The sequence below is a fragment of the Enhydra lutris genome, unplaced genomic scaffold (genome assembly GCF_002288905.1).
Source record: "Enhydra lutris kenyoni isolate GAN:26980312 unplaced genomic scaffold, ASM228890v2 scaffoldscaffold35, whole genome shotgun sequence".
Classification (NCBI taxonomy): Eukaryota; Metazoa; Chordata; class Mammalia; order Carnivora; family Mustelidae; genus Enhydra; species Enhydra lutris.
The window spans coordinates 9,923,736-9,937,772 of NW_019154119.1; the positions used below are offsets into that span (position 1 = coordinate 9,923,736).

At 50.3% G+C, this 14,037-nt stretch overlaps 1 protein-coding gene across 2 annotated transcripts in view; it reads right to left on the reverse strand.

The window, feature by feature from the left end:
* Positions 1–291: 291 nt before the first annotated feature.
* The window catches only part of LOC111154133 (visinin like 1), a 101,410-nt gene continuing 87,664 nt past the window's right edge, over positions 292–14,037 (reverse strand). The window contains exons 3-4 of one of the 2 annotated variants that reach the window (XM_022513541.1): positions 2,870–3,085; positions 292–1,281 (exon numbers count right to left, since the gene is read on the reverse strand). In XM_022513541.1, coding sequence (XP_022369249.1) covers positions 1,084–1,281; positions 2,870–3,085 — 414 coding nt within the window. In that variant the 3' untranslated portion in view covers positions 292–1,083. The remainder of the gene's footprint in view (positions 1,282–2,869; positions 3,086–14,037) is intronic. The other variant, XM_022513542.1, reaches the window with a different exon arrangement.

A 14,037-nucleotide genomic window follows, 5' to 3' on the forward strand; every position in this document is an offset into this window, starting at 1 on the left:
CAGGCACATCGAGATGAAACTTAATTTTATACGATGAGCATTTTTTGAGAACAAACAAGTTTTATATTTTATTGAAACTTTACATACCACGTTAATTATCCCTCTTTTGAGGGCCAGGATGAAGAGTTGGAAAGTTGTATTTTTTTTCCCCTTTTGTGGTGGTTAATTCTCTGAATTCCAAAGATGTGTATTTCAAGGTAAATTTGGTAAGTCATTGCTAGCTGACCCTTGATAATTATGAACGTCCCTTTCAGATTTAGAATTATGAAATAAGAATTGAAGGAAAAAGTCAAATGTTATAAATTTATTTGGGACATCTATTGCCACCTCTTTGGAAGCCTTTGAAAATCCAAGCAGAAATCAATACACATCCAGCTTTTTTTTTTTTTTTACTTTCAATAAATAATATCTTTGTGTATATGTATATAGAGATAGATATACTTAATTAATGAGTCAGTTAGCAGGATTTTTAAGTTTTATACTGCATTAATTCCAACATAGCTCTTTCCAGATTGATAGAATGCAAATGAGGTAAGAATTAAGGCAAACCTAAAAGGCATGCAAATGTAGCACATTTATGTTCACTGGTAACACAGGCTCTTGAGTGTGGACCACCCAGAGGAACCGAGGCCCCGCCGTGGGCCTGTCCAGTACTATTTTACGGGAGAATGGAGACACAGCCTATATTAAGTTACATTACCATGGGGGGCTCAGTGCTACTAACATGTAATCAAGGAGACACGAGCATTAGCAAAACATGAACAAGAAACCATAGAACTCTTTGCAGCACATTTCTGCCCAGGCTTGAGGGGAGAAGGGGTTTTAGGAAATGATGTTACACATATCACATTGTGGCAGGTTGTTTTATAATATATGCTTTTAAAATTCATTAGCAAATGACATTCTCATGCACACAAGTGTTTCAAACACAAGAAGCAAGTCCATTGATAGGTAGTCCAAGCAATATCTGTGTGCGTGTGTGCGTGTGCATGTGTGTGTGTGTGTGTGTGTGTGTGTGTGTGTATAGCTGCAGACTGAATGGAACATTGAGACTTCTGTGCAGTCCATAGCACTGATCTCAGCTCATTTCTGAATGTCGCACTGCAGAAGTAATACAATGGAAGGGTCGCTCTTTGCAGCTTCTTTGAATTCATCCAGTGTAATCTGGTCATCTTTGTTCTTATCCATCTTGCTGAAAATCTTGTCTACTCGCTGTTCAGGGGTGAGGCCGTCCTCGTTCATTTTCATCATGATCACGGTGCCTACCATCTTATAGATAGCCTTGGGAAAACCAGAAACAGAGCATAAAGGTCTCCCGCGATCTGATAAAGAATTTAAATTTACTTCAAAGGACTCCGAAATCATTTTAAATAAGATGGTGATATGACCAAATATGTGTGAGTCTTGTGACTAATAGGGCATAAAAGAATTTCATCCGACTCCCAAGCTTCTGACTGGAGGGAGTGGGGAGAAAAGTGGTAGGAGCAAGAGTAATAGATGAGAAGATTCAGGAGGAAAATGAGCTCAGTTTTAAACATTCTGGGTTTGAAGTGCACTGGTCCTTGCGGATTTAGGAAAACAGAAAATGGGGTCCCAACTGTCGTAATGAACTTACAGTTGGCTAAGACAATCAAGCAAGGTGGACCAGTAACACTTAGCCCAGAAAGAAGATGGTGTGGGCAGATCTGTGGATCAGGGACTCTGTTCTTTCGTAAGTTAAAGAATTCGTCTATCCAGTTCAATTAACCATAAACAAGTAATTCTCAATGTGGGAATTTCCTAAATAGAAACAACTTTCTATTGCCCACCTCTACCAAGGCCTGTAGGAAAACGTTCCTAGCAGCATTATTAAGAACGACCAAGGAGTGGAAGCAACACCAGCGCTCGCTACCTGATAGGCAGGTGAACAATAAGCCAGATCTGTGCAGCTGGATACTATTTTAGGGGAAAAAAGGAATGAAATACTGATAAATCCTAAAATTAAAAAAAAAAAAAAGCCAGACAGAAAGACCATATATTTACATTGTATGGTTGTGTTTATATGATATGTCCAGAGACACAAATCCCTACAGACAAAGAAGAGTGGATTCTTCTGAGTCTGTATTAGGAACTGGCAGGTGGCAGGAGGGGCCTTCCTGGGGGAATGAAAATGTTCCAAAATTGGATTATGGTGATGACTGCATACTTTGGTAAATTTACTAAAAATCATTTAGTTTTACAATTAAAATGGGTGAATTTATGGTCTGCAAATTATAACTCAATAAAGCTTTTTAAGATGCCTGTTAGAGGAGCCAAGATGCCCACCAGGGGAAAGCTTGTTTGAGGAAGAGGGGAACACCCAGCAGAGCAGATCTAAGTCAAGGGCAGAAGCACTGAGTCTGCCAATATCCTCTGCGCCCAGCGTCAGGGCCCAGCGGCTTGGATCTGTGACTTTTCCCAGCGCGGCGCTGAGGCAGGGGACGGGGGACCGGGGTGAGGTGAAATCAAGGCCTGGCACGCAACTACCTGGGCTCTAGGCAGGGAAGAAAAGAAGTCGCCGCAGCCTAGGGCCCACCCCAGCTTCCTCATGGGGGTCTGTCTTCTGTGCCCTGCAGCCCTGGTCCTAGCCCAAACTGTCCCGCCCTGGTCCCGAAGTCCAGCAACACCGCGAGGTCCACTGAAGCCCAGTCGGCCCGACCCCGCCCCAAGGATCCCCCTCCCCGCCCCTGCCACCCAGGTTCCCCCATGATCACCCCACTCACCCCCTCCTCTGTGCCCTGCCCAGGCCTCCCACCCTCGCCCCCACCCCTCAACCCCAGCCCCCAGGGTCCTGGCCCCCCCCCGGCCCCCGGGCCCCCCCCCCCCCCCCCCCCCCCCCCCCCCCCCCCACCTCTATGATCTCCAGCATCTCCACCCGCGTGATCTTGCCGTCGCCGTCCAGGTCGTACATGTTGAAGGCCCAGTTCAGCTTCTGCTCGAAGCTGCCCCTCGAGGTGATGGACAGGGCGCAGATGAACTCTCGGAAGTCTATGGTGCCGTCGCCGTTCTTGTCGAAGGTTCGGAAGGCGTGCTGGGCGAACTTGGAGGCGTCCCCGTAAGGGAAGAACTGTAAGCAGAAGGCACGGGTTCAGGGGGTGGGAGGCCCCAAACCTCAGGGCCCGGTGGGGTCCGGGAAAGCCTGGACGGCCTCTGCGCGGTGCCGCGGAGCCAGGCAGCTGGGGAAGCAGGTGTGGCCCGCAGGCCTCCCGCCCGGACAGCGGGGTGGCCGGTGCTCAAGGCCGAGGGCAGGCGTCCATCGGGCTATTTCCTGTGGAGGAGGCTGGGGACATGTGGCCTTCGTGTTGGCAGGGCTTCCCTGCCCCCTCTCCCACAAGGACAGGGACTGAGGCAGGTAGCCGACTTCCATCCCCAGGCAGGGTGGTGCTCCCTGAGTTTCCTCTGCCTCCCTTGGGACCTCTAGGTTCGCTGCCCGGTGAGGCCAGCGCGAGGTTGCCCAGATCTGGTTTTCTCTGCCCCCGGCTCCCCATGGCCCGCCCACACTCCTCTCCCCGGGTGAGGCTCCAGCGGCTCGCTTCTTTTCTACAAGGACTTTTCTTTTGTAGAACAGACATTTAAAACCCATTAAAAATAGAACATGACTGGGTTTATTTCTGAGAGCTATAAAGAGGTTTCTTTTCAGAGCCAACAGTTGGCCAGAGTGCCGCTGGAGACAAAGAATGGACACGGAGGAAAAGGAAGAGCAGACCCTAGAGGAGGAGACCGCAGAGAATGAGGCGGTGGCTCTGCCTGCGAACAGGACGGGAGTCTGGGCCCGTCACACACAGCTGCCCCTCCGGCTGCCCCAGAGACGCTAAAGGACATTCTCTAGGTAGAGGGGAGAAAACGAACAAGCCTCAAACCCCAAACCAGAAGCAAAAACAAACCACGTGCTGTTTTAAGGCAGAGAGGGGATGAACAGGTTTCTGGAAGAATCCATCGGGCAAATACAAAGACCACAGCAGGTGTCTGAGGATGTGACGGGTATCCCTGCTCCTTCCCAAGTTTTGTCCCTGGTTGCTGGGACAGGCCAGCCAGCCTCCCTACAGTGGGACTGCTTCGTGCCCACCTGGGGCTCGCTCCCTCTGGGGGCCCTCAGCGCACGTTTCTCTCTGTGCCTCCTGCCCTGGGCCTTGCTGCCCACACCTCCCATACTTAGAAGCACCATGGAAGGTGGAACATTTCTGTGCAGAAATGAAATGCGTGTTTCCACCTGCGGATCCCATAGTGGGAGCCAGAGAAGGGACAAGCCGTGCAGTGGGGGGAGCGGACCGAGGTCCGCATCTCAGTAGCACCCACTTCTGGACCCCAAGATCTGTCGTGCTTACTATTGCTGGGTAAAAAAAATCCCGCCAAAACGGAGTGGCTTGAGACAACAATTATTTCACTAATCTCAGAAAAGAAGGATTTGACAACCACTTCTCTTTTAATCGAATGACATTTTTCTGAGGCTATGGAGGACAAGTTTCTCCTTTGTTCCCTCATCCCCTGAGCATGTTAACTTCTATCCTTCATTTTTCATGATTGGTCAAAATCCACTGAGGACTTTTTGGGGCCAGGCCCCATCTTCGGTACTGGGAAACCAGAGATCAACACCTCATGGTCCCCAGGCTCCAGGAATTCACAGTTATTGGGGGAACCCAAGGCAGAACTGATGAGAATTAGGACGGTGGAGGGGACAAGACGTTCCCACCCTTCAAGACTGCGGGATTGGTTTCAAATGGAACATTAGGAGGGAAAGGCTCCCATCCTCTTCTACTGGCTCAGCCTGTTTCCCCACCCCACCCCGTAATGACATTAGAACCTTGGGCACCTGAGGACAGGCTAGCAGGCGCTGAGTTTTGAACTGCACAGTTTTGACCTTGACAGTTTCTGAAGAGGTAAGTTTGATTCACATGTGCCCTGAATGTTTTTAAACTTACGCTACTTCTGACACCAAATGTGTGGGGTTTGTTTTGATTGGGTTTGGTTTTTGATTATTCCTTCCTAACAACTCCGATTTTCTGGACATTAACCTGGTCCAACTGAATTCAGTTCCATTGTGACTCTGAATGGGGGGAGTCCGTGCAGACCCCTACAGGTAAAGGGCTCAGTCCCACAAGACTGCCCCCCACTTCAGATGCCAGTGGCCAGTCCTGGATATTTCTGATAGACCTGATAGAAAGTTGGGGGGACCCACAAGGCCTTTCTTCAGTAATTTGCTAGAAGAACTCACAGAATTAAGGAAGACAATTTACTTACTATTATCGGTTTATTTTAAAGGACACAACTCAAGAACAGCCTATTGGAAAAGACGGATAGGGCGGGGTGCAGGGGAAGGCGCAGGGAGGGTACACAGAGCCCTCTCTGGGATCACCACCCTAACAGCACCTCAGTGTGCACCCCCCAACTGGGGAGCTCCTCAAACCTGTAGTTGAAGGGTTTTATCAGAAGTCTCATTACTTACCCATGGTTGATTAAATCACTGGCTAATGATGATTTAATTCCATCTCCAGCCCTTCTCCGCTCCCCAGAGGCCAGGGGGTGGAGCTACAAGTTCCAGTCCTCTAACCATGCCTCCTTCTATCTTCTGACCAGCTCCCATCCGGAAGCTACCAAAGGGCCCCCAGCCACGGGACATCTCATTAGCATACAGAAGGCACTGTTATCCTTCCAGAAAGTCCAAGCGTCTTAGAAGCTCCGGTGTCAGGAACTGGGAGCCGAGACCAAGTACTTATTTCTTACTATACCACCACATCCCAAGTGCCTTGTGCACGAATGTCCTTCACCCCTTTCTCCTCTCTGCGGATGTGGCCATCTGCCCCCTGGTCAGGAGTCTTGGGCGGTGAAATGGCCTCCGAGCACAGCACAGGGAGCCCTCGGCACCTTCCCATCTCTCAGTGCCTTGTGTCCACCAAGCTTGCTATAGACAGTGACTTCAGACCACTGGGTGTTTTTCTCCATCTGGGTGGGTTTCTGGCTGTGAAATGCTTTAACTATTTTATTTCTCATAGGGAGCTTTAAAGGGAAGGGATGTCAGATAGTTTCATCTAAAAATAGCAGGGAACTTTAGGCCAGTATATTAAAAATTAATGTAGATCTGAAAATTCTTGAGGAAAAAATCGATTGAGCTATAAAAGTTACATGTGCCCTGTGGAAGGGCTATTGACTGACTTTTATAGCCAACATGTTTACCTCAGAAGAACTGAGCGTGTGCTCAGGAGCCCTCACATATGGGGGGGCGGGGTGCGATTTGTTCCCTTTAGAAAACTCACCCTGTCATGTTCTGAGAGCTAGGAGCTTTTCTAATCAGGGGAGTACCCCTTCTTTTGATGAAATGATTCACCTCTGGATGGATCATCACAGAAAAATGAAACTACACTCTTCAGTGTCTTCTGGAAGAAATCAGGGTCTTGAGCTCTTATTCACTTCTGGACTATGATAGTCCCTGAGGAGTACAAGTATTTTTTGCGTATTGTTGCTTGAAATGTATACTGTTTTATTTTTTAAATTCAATGTATGTTGCTTGAATAACTGTATTACATGTTGATGTGGAAATAATTCTCAGTGGCACTAATAACCTATAAGTCTATATAATAAAAAAAACTTTGAGGTTGAAAAGTCATATATATATTTATGTGTGTCTATATAATACATAATACATAACACACAATTATGATACATAATTCCACTTGTGTCTTAGTCCGTCCAGCCTGCTGTATCGAAGTGTCCCAGACTGGGTGGTTTATAAACAGAAGTTTATTTCCACAGTTCTGGAGGATAAAGTCCAGGATCACGGTATCAGCGGGGACACTCTCTGGTGAAGGCCCTCTTTCGGGTTGCACACTGCTAAATTCTTGCTTTGTCCTCATAGAAAGCAAGGAAACTATGGGGTCCCTTATTCCTTCTTTTTTTGGGGGGTGGTGGTGGTAGGTCAGGCAGAGAGGGGGAGAGAACCCTAGGATCTTAAGCAGACACCGCGCCCAGCACGGAGCCTGACAGTGAGGCTGGATCTCACCACCCTGAGATCATGACCTGAACCGAAATCAGGAATCACACGCTGAACCGACCAAGCCACCCAGGTGCCCCTGTGGGGTCTTTTGTCTAAGGGCACTAATCCCATTCATGAGGGCTCCACCTTCACGACCTAACTCCTTGCACAGTCCCATCTCCTAATAACCATCACCTTGGGGATACAGTTTCAACATATGAATTTGGGGAGGGACACAAATATTCATTCCGTAGCCATTTGTTTGAAAGAAGATACACCTCATTGTGAGAAACTTTGGAAACTGTATTAGATGGTTGAATTTAGCCAGTCTTTGATAAATTTCTAGTTTCTGTTTTATGCCTAGGTATATACACACTTAGTGTTTCTACTTTAGGTGAAAAATTTTATTATATCCAGTATATCCTGCTTCTCCAGTGACAGGAATAAGCCACCTGGGAAGCAGCTGCAGACGGTCAGCTGACTGAATCCAGGTACTACGTCCTTCTGGCACTGGTGGCACCGGGTCGGGTGGCTCTTGGAGGCCACATCTGTCTGGTTTGGCACCTGGGGGCAGCCTGCCTTCCTGAGGGTGCCTGGGAGAAGGCTCCGCTTCGGAGGGCAGGGTTTGGGGGTGGAGCGGAGTCTGCGGCAGGGGCTGGCCAGCAGAACCCTAGACTCAAGTCTAAGGGCGACAATGGCACCATCAGCCCCAGTTGGACAAGGCATCTCTCGGGTGGAGATGACCAGGCTGGTCCCCCAGGTTCCCGTGTGGGGGATGGTTGACCAGAGACAGTTTCTTCAGGGTTCTCTGGAGTCCCCTTCCTCAGGTCTAGGACTCCCCCTGTGTCAGCCCACAGCCCTTTTGCTCTGACACTTGGGCCTCCAACTTAGGAGTGGGCGACTGACAGAAGGTGGGGGCAGGAAGGGCCTTCTACCCCTGGCTACTTCTGGCCTGCTGGTGAGACTCTGACCTCCAGACTACACCTTAATCTGTCCCTGCCTTATCATAGGGACAATCCTTTGCCCCAGCTGTGTCCTGAGAACACGGGCTCTCCATGTTGCTGGCCTGTGGTGGGGGGAGCACCCGGCCCACCGAGTGTAGCATGAGACCCACAGGAAAATCTCCCCATTCCTGCTCCCTTCCTGCTGAATGACAAGCAGGAGAAGCGTGCATCTGCCCCATGGAATTTGCCTGCACTGATTTCTGGAAGCTCCTGAGATAGGTTTTCTGGGCCGCACATCTTCTTTCCTATTGACTCTCCCTCCCGGGAAGCCTGGGAACAAGGACTGCCCTTGTACCGGCCATCACATTGTGGGGAGCTGCTGCAACAAAGGGCTGCATCTTTTTCCTGAGGGTCTGGTGGGGGGAGACCAGACCCCTCCCTCGGGCTTTCAGCAGAGGCCAGTCAGAGACAGCAAGGCTGTCTGTCTTCAGAGCTGTGTCACGGGGAAGCTCCCTGGGCCCCGTCCGGCACCACGGAGCACGGGCCCAGACGACATCTCCTTCTCCTCATACTGTGGTGGCCCTTCCGTGAAGTCCAGTGGGTCAAGACCTCCTCTTCTTCTCTCCCCCGTGATCTCCCTAGTCGACTTTCCTTTGGGAGGATTAAATATAGCTTACCCTCTTCTCTCTCTTCCGCCTCAGCCGGAGGCTGATCGTCTCCCATGGGATCCTGGCTACAGTCCCCTAATTCCCTCCTGCCTCGGGTCTCCTCTGGGTCCAGCACCCAGAGCAGCTCTGACTTTCCCCTAACATGGCTCAGACTGCGCATTTCTCTTACAGAAACCCCCAGTGGAATCAAACCTGAACTCCTTCGCTTGCTCTTTGAGAGCGTCCGTATCTGACCCACTACCTGCCTTCGGTACTCGTGTCCTGCTTGGGGCCCAGCTCTCCAGAGGCTCGTGAAGCTGAAGTCTGAGCTTCTCACCCTGCTGTCCGTGGCCCTTCGTGAGTGCCCCAACCTGCACGTCCATCTCTCTCATTCCTTTGCTTTCTGCCTCTGTGCCCCGACTGTGTTCCCAGGGGTGTCTGCCTTCAACCACAGTCGGTCTGTTCCTGCTGTGTCCCTCCTGGCAGGAGAGTTCTGCGAGGACAAGGACGGTTTGCTCCCCCTGCACCCCACAGTTATGCTTAGCGTCTCCCGAGGAGGAGCTGCAGGGCTCCAGCGAGCGCGGGGTCTGTGGTCTCCCCATCTGTGGATTTGTCCTTGTGTCCCTCTTCCATCTGTGGAATGGGGCTGCTGCATTAACTAAATGCTTTCATGCGCCTGGGAGGGAAGAGGGGTTTCCACAACTCAACAGTGATGAAAACCATGGCACCCGACTCATTAAAATGTCAGCTCTCCCTTTCCCAGAATTCCCTGTCCCCCTTCACTTTTCTCCAAAAAGCTGATGACCATCCAACATATTTCAATTATTTATTCATCCTCTTTCTTCCTCTGTGAGAAATGTAAACTCTGTGAGCACAGAGAGCTTTGGCGGCTACACTATTTGATTTCTGACCGAATCTCGACATAGCAAGTGCTCCGGAATGACTTAGCGAATGAACGAGTGAACCGATTTCTTTCTGGCACTGTCCTTCTAATAACCGTACCGCACAGTTACTACTGACTATGCATTCACGATCTCCTAGAATGCCCAGGACAACCCAAAGAGATGGTTTGGTTCTCTTTCACTTTGACTTGGTGATAGAGAGGCGGGTTTTTAGGGCAGAGGTTCAGCACCATCTGTCATTCCTATTTCTTAGGGGGATTATTTATTTAACATCAGCTATTGAACTGTAAATTCCTGGAAGGTAAAGCCTTGTTTGCTCACCATTGCTTCCATAACACAGAGCACAGGTCTCAGATGGCGGGGACTAAACACGACCTTGTTGAGTGAGCACATGAGAGAGACACTTGCAGTGCCAAGTTCCGAGTGACGAGGTGATCGAACACTGCTGCTGAAAACAGACCCCACTCATTGGACATGTATCATAATCTAACCAGCTCTGTCCACCAGAACTTCTCGTGATTATAAAGATACTCAATAACCACCCTGTTCAAAATAGTACCTACTGTAGGTAGGTACCACTGACATAGGTGCTGGGAATAAAATTTTTAAAAGACACAGCATTGAGGACAGTGGGGAAAGTAACCCTTGAAGTGTTACTGGTGTAACCAGAGAATGAATGTTGTAATAGTGTTTAATTAACCTGTCAATTTAGAAAACCGCGTGCACACACCAGCTTCTGTATGGAGTTCTATGATCTATGCTACGTCGTTAGTTCTCACAATACCCTTGTCAAGCAGTCATCCTCAGCTCCATTTCACAGACAAGGAAATGTGGACTTGGAAAGGTCCAGCAAACCCTTAAGTTAATTCTCTTCCCACTGTGTCAGTCTGCTGCAAGGTTATGCAGACGAGCAGTGAGAAATGGACACTCCTTTTCAGAATACGAACATACAAAACAGAAGGTAGAAAGTTAGGGACAGATTTTCATCTGTCTCAGCATTTGTTGGAACGCTTTGATGATTATCACACAGCACTAGAATGGGCTCAGTCCTAGTACTTCTCATGTGTGTTAATTCATTCAGTTCTTATAGCAACACTGGCCACCCTAAACCACGCACTGTGGTCAAGGAAGCGAGCTTGAAATGTCCAGGCATTTGCCCCAGGTTCCTGGCAGAATGTGACAGAGGTAGGATTTGCATACGGATCTGTCTGGTCATTTCTGCTTCATCCCGCTGTTTCTCTTTGTCAAACTGAGGCAATAAACCTAAATCCACATTTGATGAAGTGAATGTATTTGTTACGTTATGTAATTCTTTGCTGCCTTCCAAGGTCCGCCGTCTTCTGTGGTGGGCATTTATCGCCACCTTCTGGCAGCATGTATGTACTACATAAAAATTGCTAAAAAGGATATATATTTTTTATGACTCATTCATTCTTTAACTCAACGTTTATTGAGCAGTTACTATGTATCAAATGAGTGATGGGGATGATCTGATGAGCTTGAAACTTAAACAGAAATTTTCCATGTGTTCCTCTCCCTGCACCCTAATATGCCGTCTCCTGTCAATGCATTGTTGTTCATCATAGCTCAGGAACGGTCTCAGAGACCGAAACTTCCTGGGGTTTCACCTAGATTGTATCCAACTGCACCACCCATCCCTACTCTGAATCATCCAACATACAAGAGAAAACCCCAGGAAAAGCTTGAGGACTTGGTCTCTCCTCAGGAAGATAATAGGAGACTTTGCACCAATATACCAGCTTGTTCCAAAGCTAGCAGGAGCTTTTCCCTACACTACAGATAGAGGGCTGAAGCTCTGCGTTTCCATGTTTTCAATAACCTGTTCAGTTGCGACTATTTTTTTTTTCTAAATATGTGGTGAATAAACCCCAGACACCTCGTGCTGACTCGGCATGTTGTCATTGGCTTCTGCAAGCCCGGAGCCCCACCTGGCACAGAAGGCTGTTCGGTGGTTCGGTGGCTGTGTTAAGAAATGGCCTGAAGACACAGTGCTTCCGTCCCCTCATGTAATCCTCCCTCTGCGCCTCCCGCTCCAGCCCTTTGCACTATCTTGCTGCCTGTACGTCTCATCCTTCCAGAAGTTGTACCGAGTGCAGAGAAAACGTTATAACATTTCCCATGAGAACCTCTCCCTCGTGCCGCAGCCACTGGGGCCTGCCTCAAGTTAATGGAGGCTGCAGGTCTCCTAGAGGTTGCCCCAACCGACCTTCAGGTTGAGGGAGGTTTGCACAGCAGGGCCTTGGCCCACTGTGACAGCTGATGGGCTGGGTCAAGAGGGGTGACGGCAAGGCTGCCCAGGAGGACAGACTCTCTCCAGCACTTTGCCCAAGGCCCAGCTCCCAGCCGATGCTGAGCAGCCCTCAGAACTCAGAATAGATTTGTGCCCATTAGTCTGCCTGAAATAGAGCTCATGATGGGATCAAAGAACAGAAGAGTATTCTTGGAGGCTCCATGGCTCACGGGCTTGGAGAAGTCTGCCATCCAATCCCTCACAGAACACCGTCCCTTTAAAAACGTCCTGACTCACATCAATTCTGTTTACCTTTGTTCTCAAATGTCAAGCCTATGTTCTTTGGCTAATGAACCCACAAACACAATCCCCTCCCCAAGCATAGCGTCTTCTTCATCTCCCCCCCTACCCCGGCATCCGAAATAGGGCTACTGTACCTCAGGGTTTCTCTGCCCTCACCTCTGCTGGAACTGGCCAGAAGCTTCTAGTCTCCTGTGGACACCTTGGCTCAGTGGCCCCCTCTTCAGGCCCTGTCATTAATGCCGCAGCTCCCGCTTCATGAGTGTCTATCAGGGAGCAAAGCCCCAAGAAGGCCTTTTGTCTGTGCTCCCTCAGCTGCTGCTTCAACAAGTTGACTCGAGGGTCATTACTCTGAGTTCACTAACTGCCTAAGGTTAAACCACTAAGGGCGGGGGCCTGTGACAGGCCAGGCAAACAGGCTCTGTCTGAGGAATCCTCACCGGTCGAGTGGGCCCTTCCTCCCCACACAGTGCTCCTCCTGCCTTGCGCTGTGTTCACAGGAGCCCGGCCTTCCCATCTCTGTTCTCTTCAGCCGGGCTGGGCCGCAGCAGGCCCGTGGGAAGTGGAACCCCCACCAGGGCCTTCACACAGGTCCACACTCATCCCTGCCTTCCCAGTATGGGGATCCCTGGTGGGATTGCTCAGCCCAACAGAGCCACACCCAGGGCAGGCCGATGGTGGCTATGGGCCTGGTTCTGTGGCGGGTGCTGCTGTGGAGGGAGGGAGAGGTGCCAGCCAAGCCCGAAGATTTCCATTAATCCTCCTGGACCTCCACTTGGTCCCTGAAAGAAAGGACAACCCCGAGGCTAATGAGAGGCAGAGGCAGGAGGCAAACCCTGTGTGGTGGCTGAATCTGTTAACCCATCTGAGCCTTAGTTTCCTCATCCACCAAATGGGGCAACAGGAATTAATTCCAAGTATGAAGGACTGTTGTGAGATTTACTGGAGATGACAGATGTGGAAGGTACCTGAGGCCGCATGGGGTTGGGACAGTGGGTGTTGGAGGCTCCCTCCTCCCCTTACCCCAAGGCTACCATGATGCCTCTCATAGCCCGGATGTACAGCACCCCCCCCCCCACCCAGGTGATGGGCTCTCAGCACACACATCTCGGGCTGCAGGCCAAGCTGGGGCCCCTGAGGATTAACTTGGTACTTGGTTTCAGCCTCAGACTCTTCACACTTGTGCAACCTCACCAGGAATAGGATCCCCGTTTCCTCACTGGCCCACGTTCTTTGTCCCCCACACCCACCCTCAGGGCTCTGCGGTCCCTCCTCCCCATAGCTCCAGAGGGAACCTCTCACGTCCGCTTCTTCGTGTCCACTTCCCGTACCCACCAGTCCCGTCTAACCATTCTCAGAAGGAACAAAATTCTCCCCAGGCCTCCGAGCCTTCCCAGGTGCAGTCCAGTCCTCTGCTCCCTGACCCTTCCTCTGCCTGGGGCCTTGCTGTGCCCTCTGGCCGCAGTCCCCTTACTCCCTTCATCAGGAATGCTCCTTTCCTGCCCCCGCCTAGTCAACCCTTGTTGCTTCTCAGACCTTGATTCAATCTTTGCTTCCTCAGGAAAGCCTTCTCTGAGCCTAGGTCGGAGCCCTCCCTTACAGGCGTGCACAGCACCGAGTCCCGCCCTTGGTGACCATCCTTCTGTGTTCATGGGACTGCTTGGTTGATGCCTTTCTCCCCTTGTGGACTGTAAGCTAACCAGGGCAGGGAATGGCCTGCTTTTCCCCACCACTAAAACCCCTGGTGCCTCATATGGGGCCAGGCACACCGGAGTTGCTCAGTAAATGTCTGTCGGACGACCGAGCGACTCAGCACAGCAGGCGTCTTTCAAGCCAGAGGAGACAGCAGTGAACGCACACGGTGACCGGTCAGAGGGCTGAAATGTGTTCTGAAGATTGTCTGAAGTCAGCTGTGCTAAAGGAGGCTCGCCGTTTGGCCTTAAGGCCTGTCGCTGCCATTAAGACTTTAGCTGGTGATTCATGACGGTGTGAATCATCCCGGAGCCGG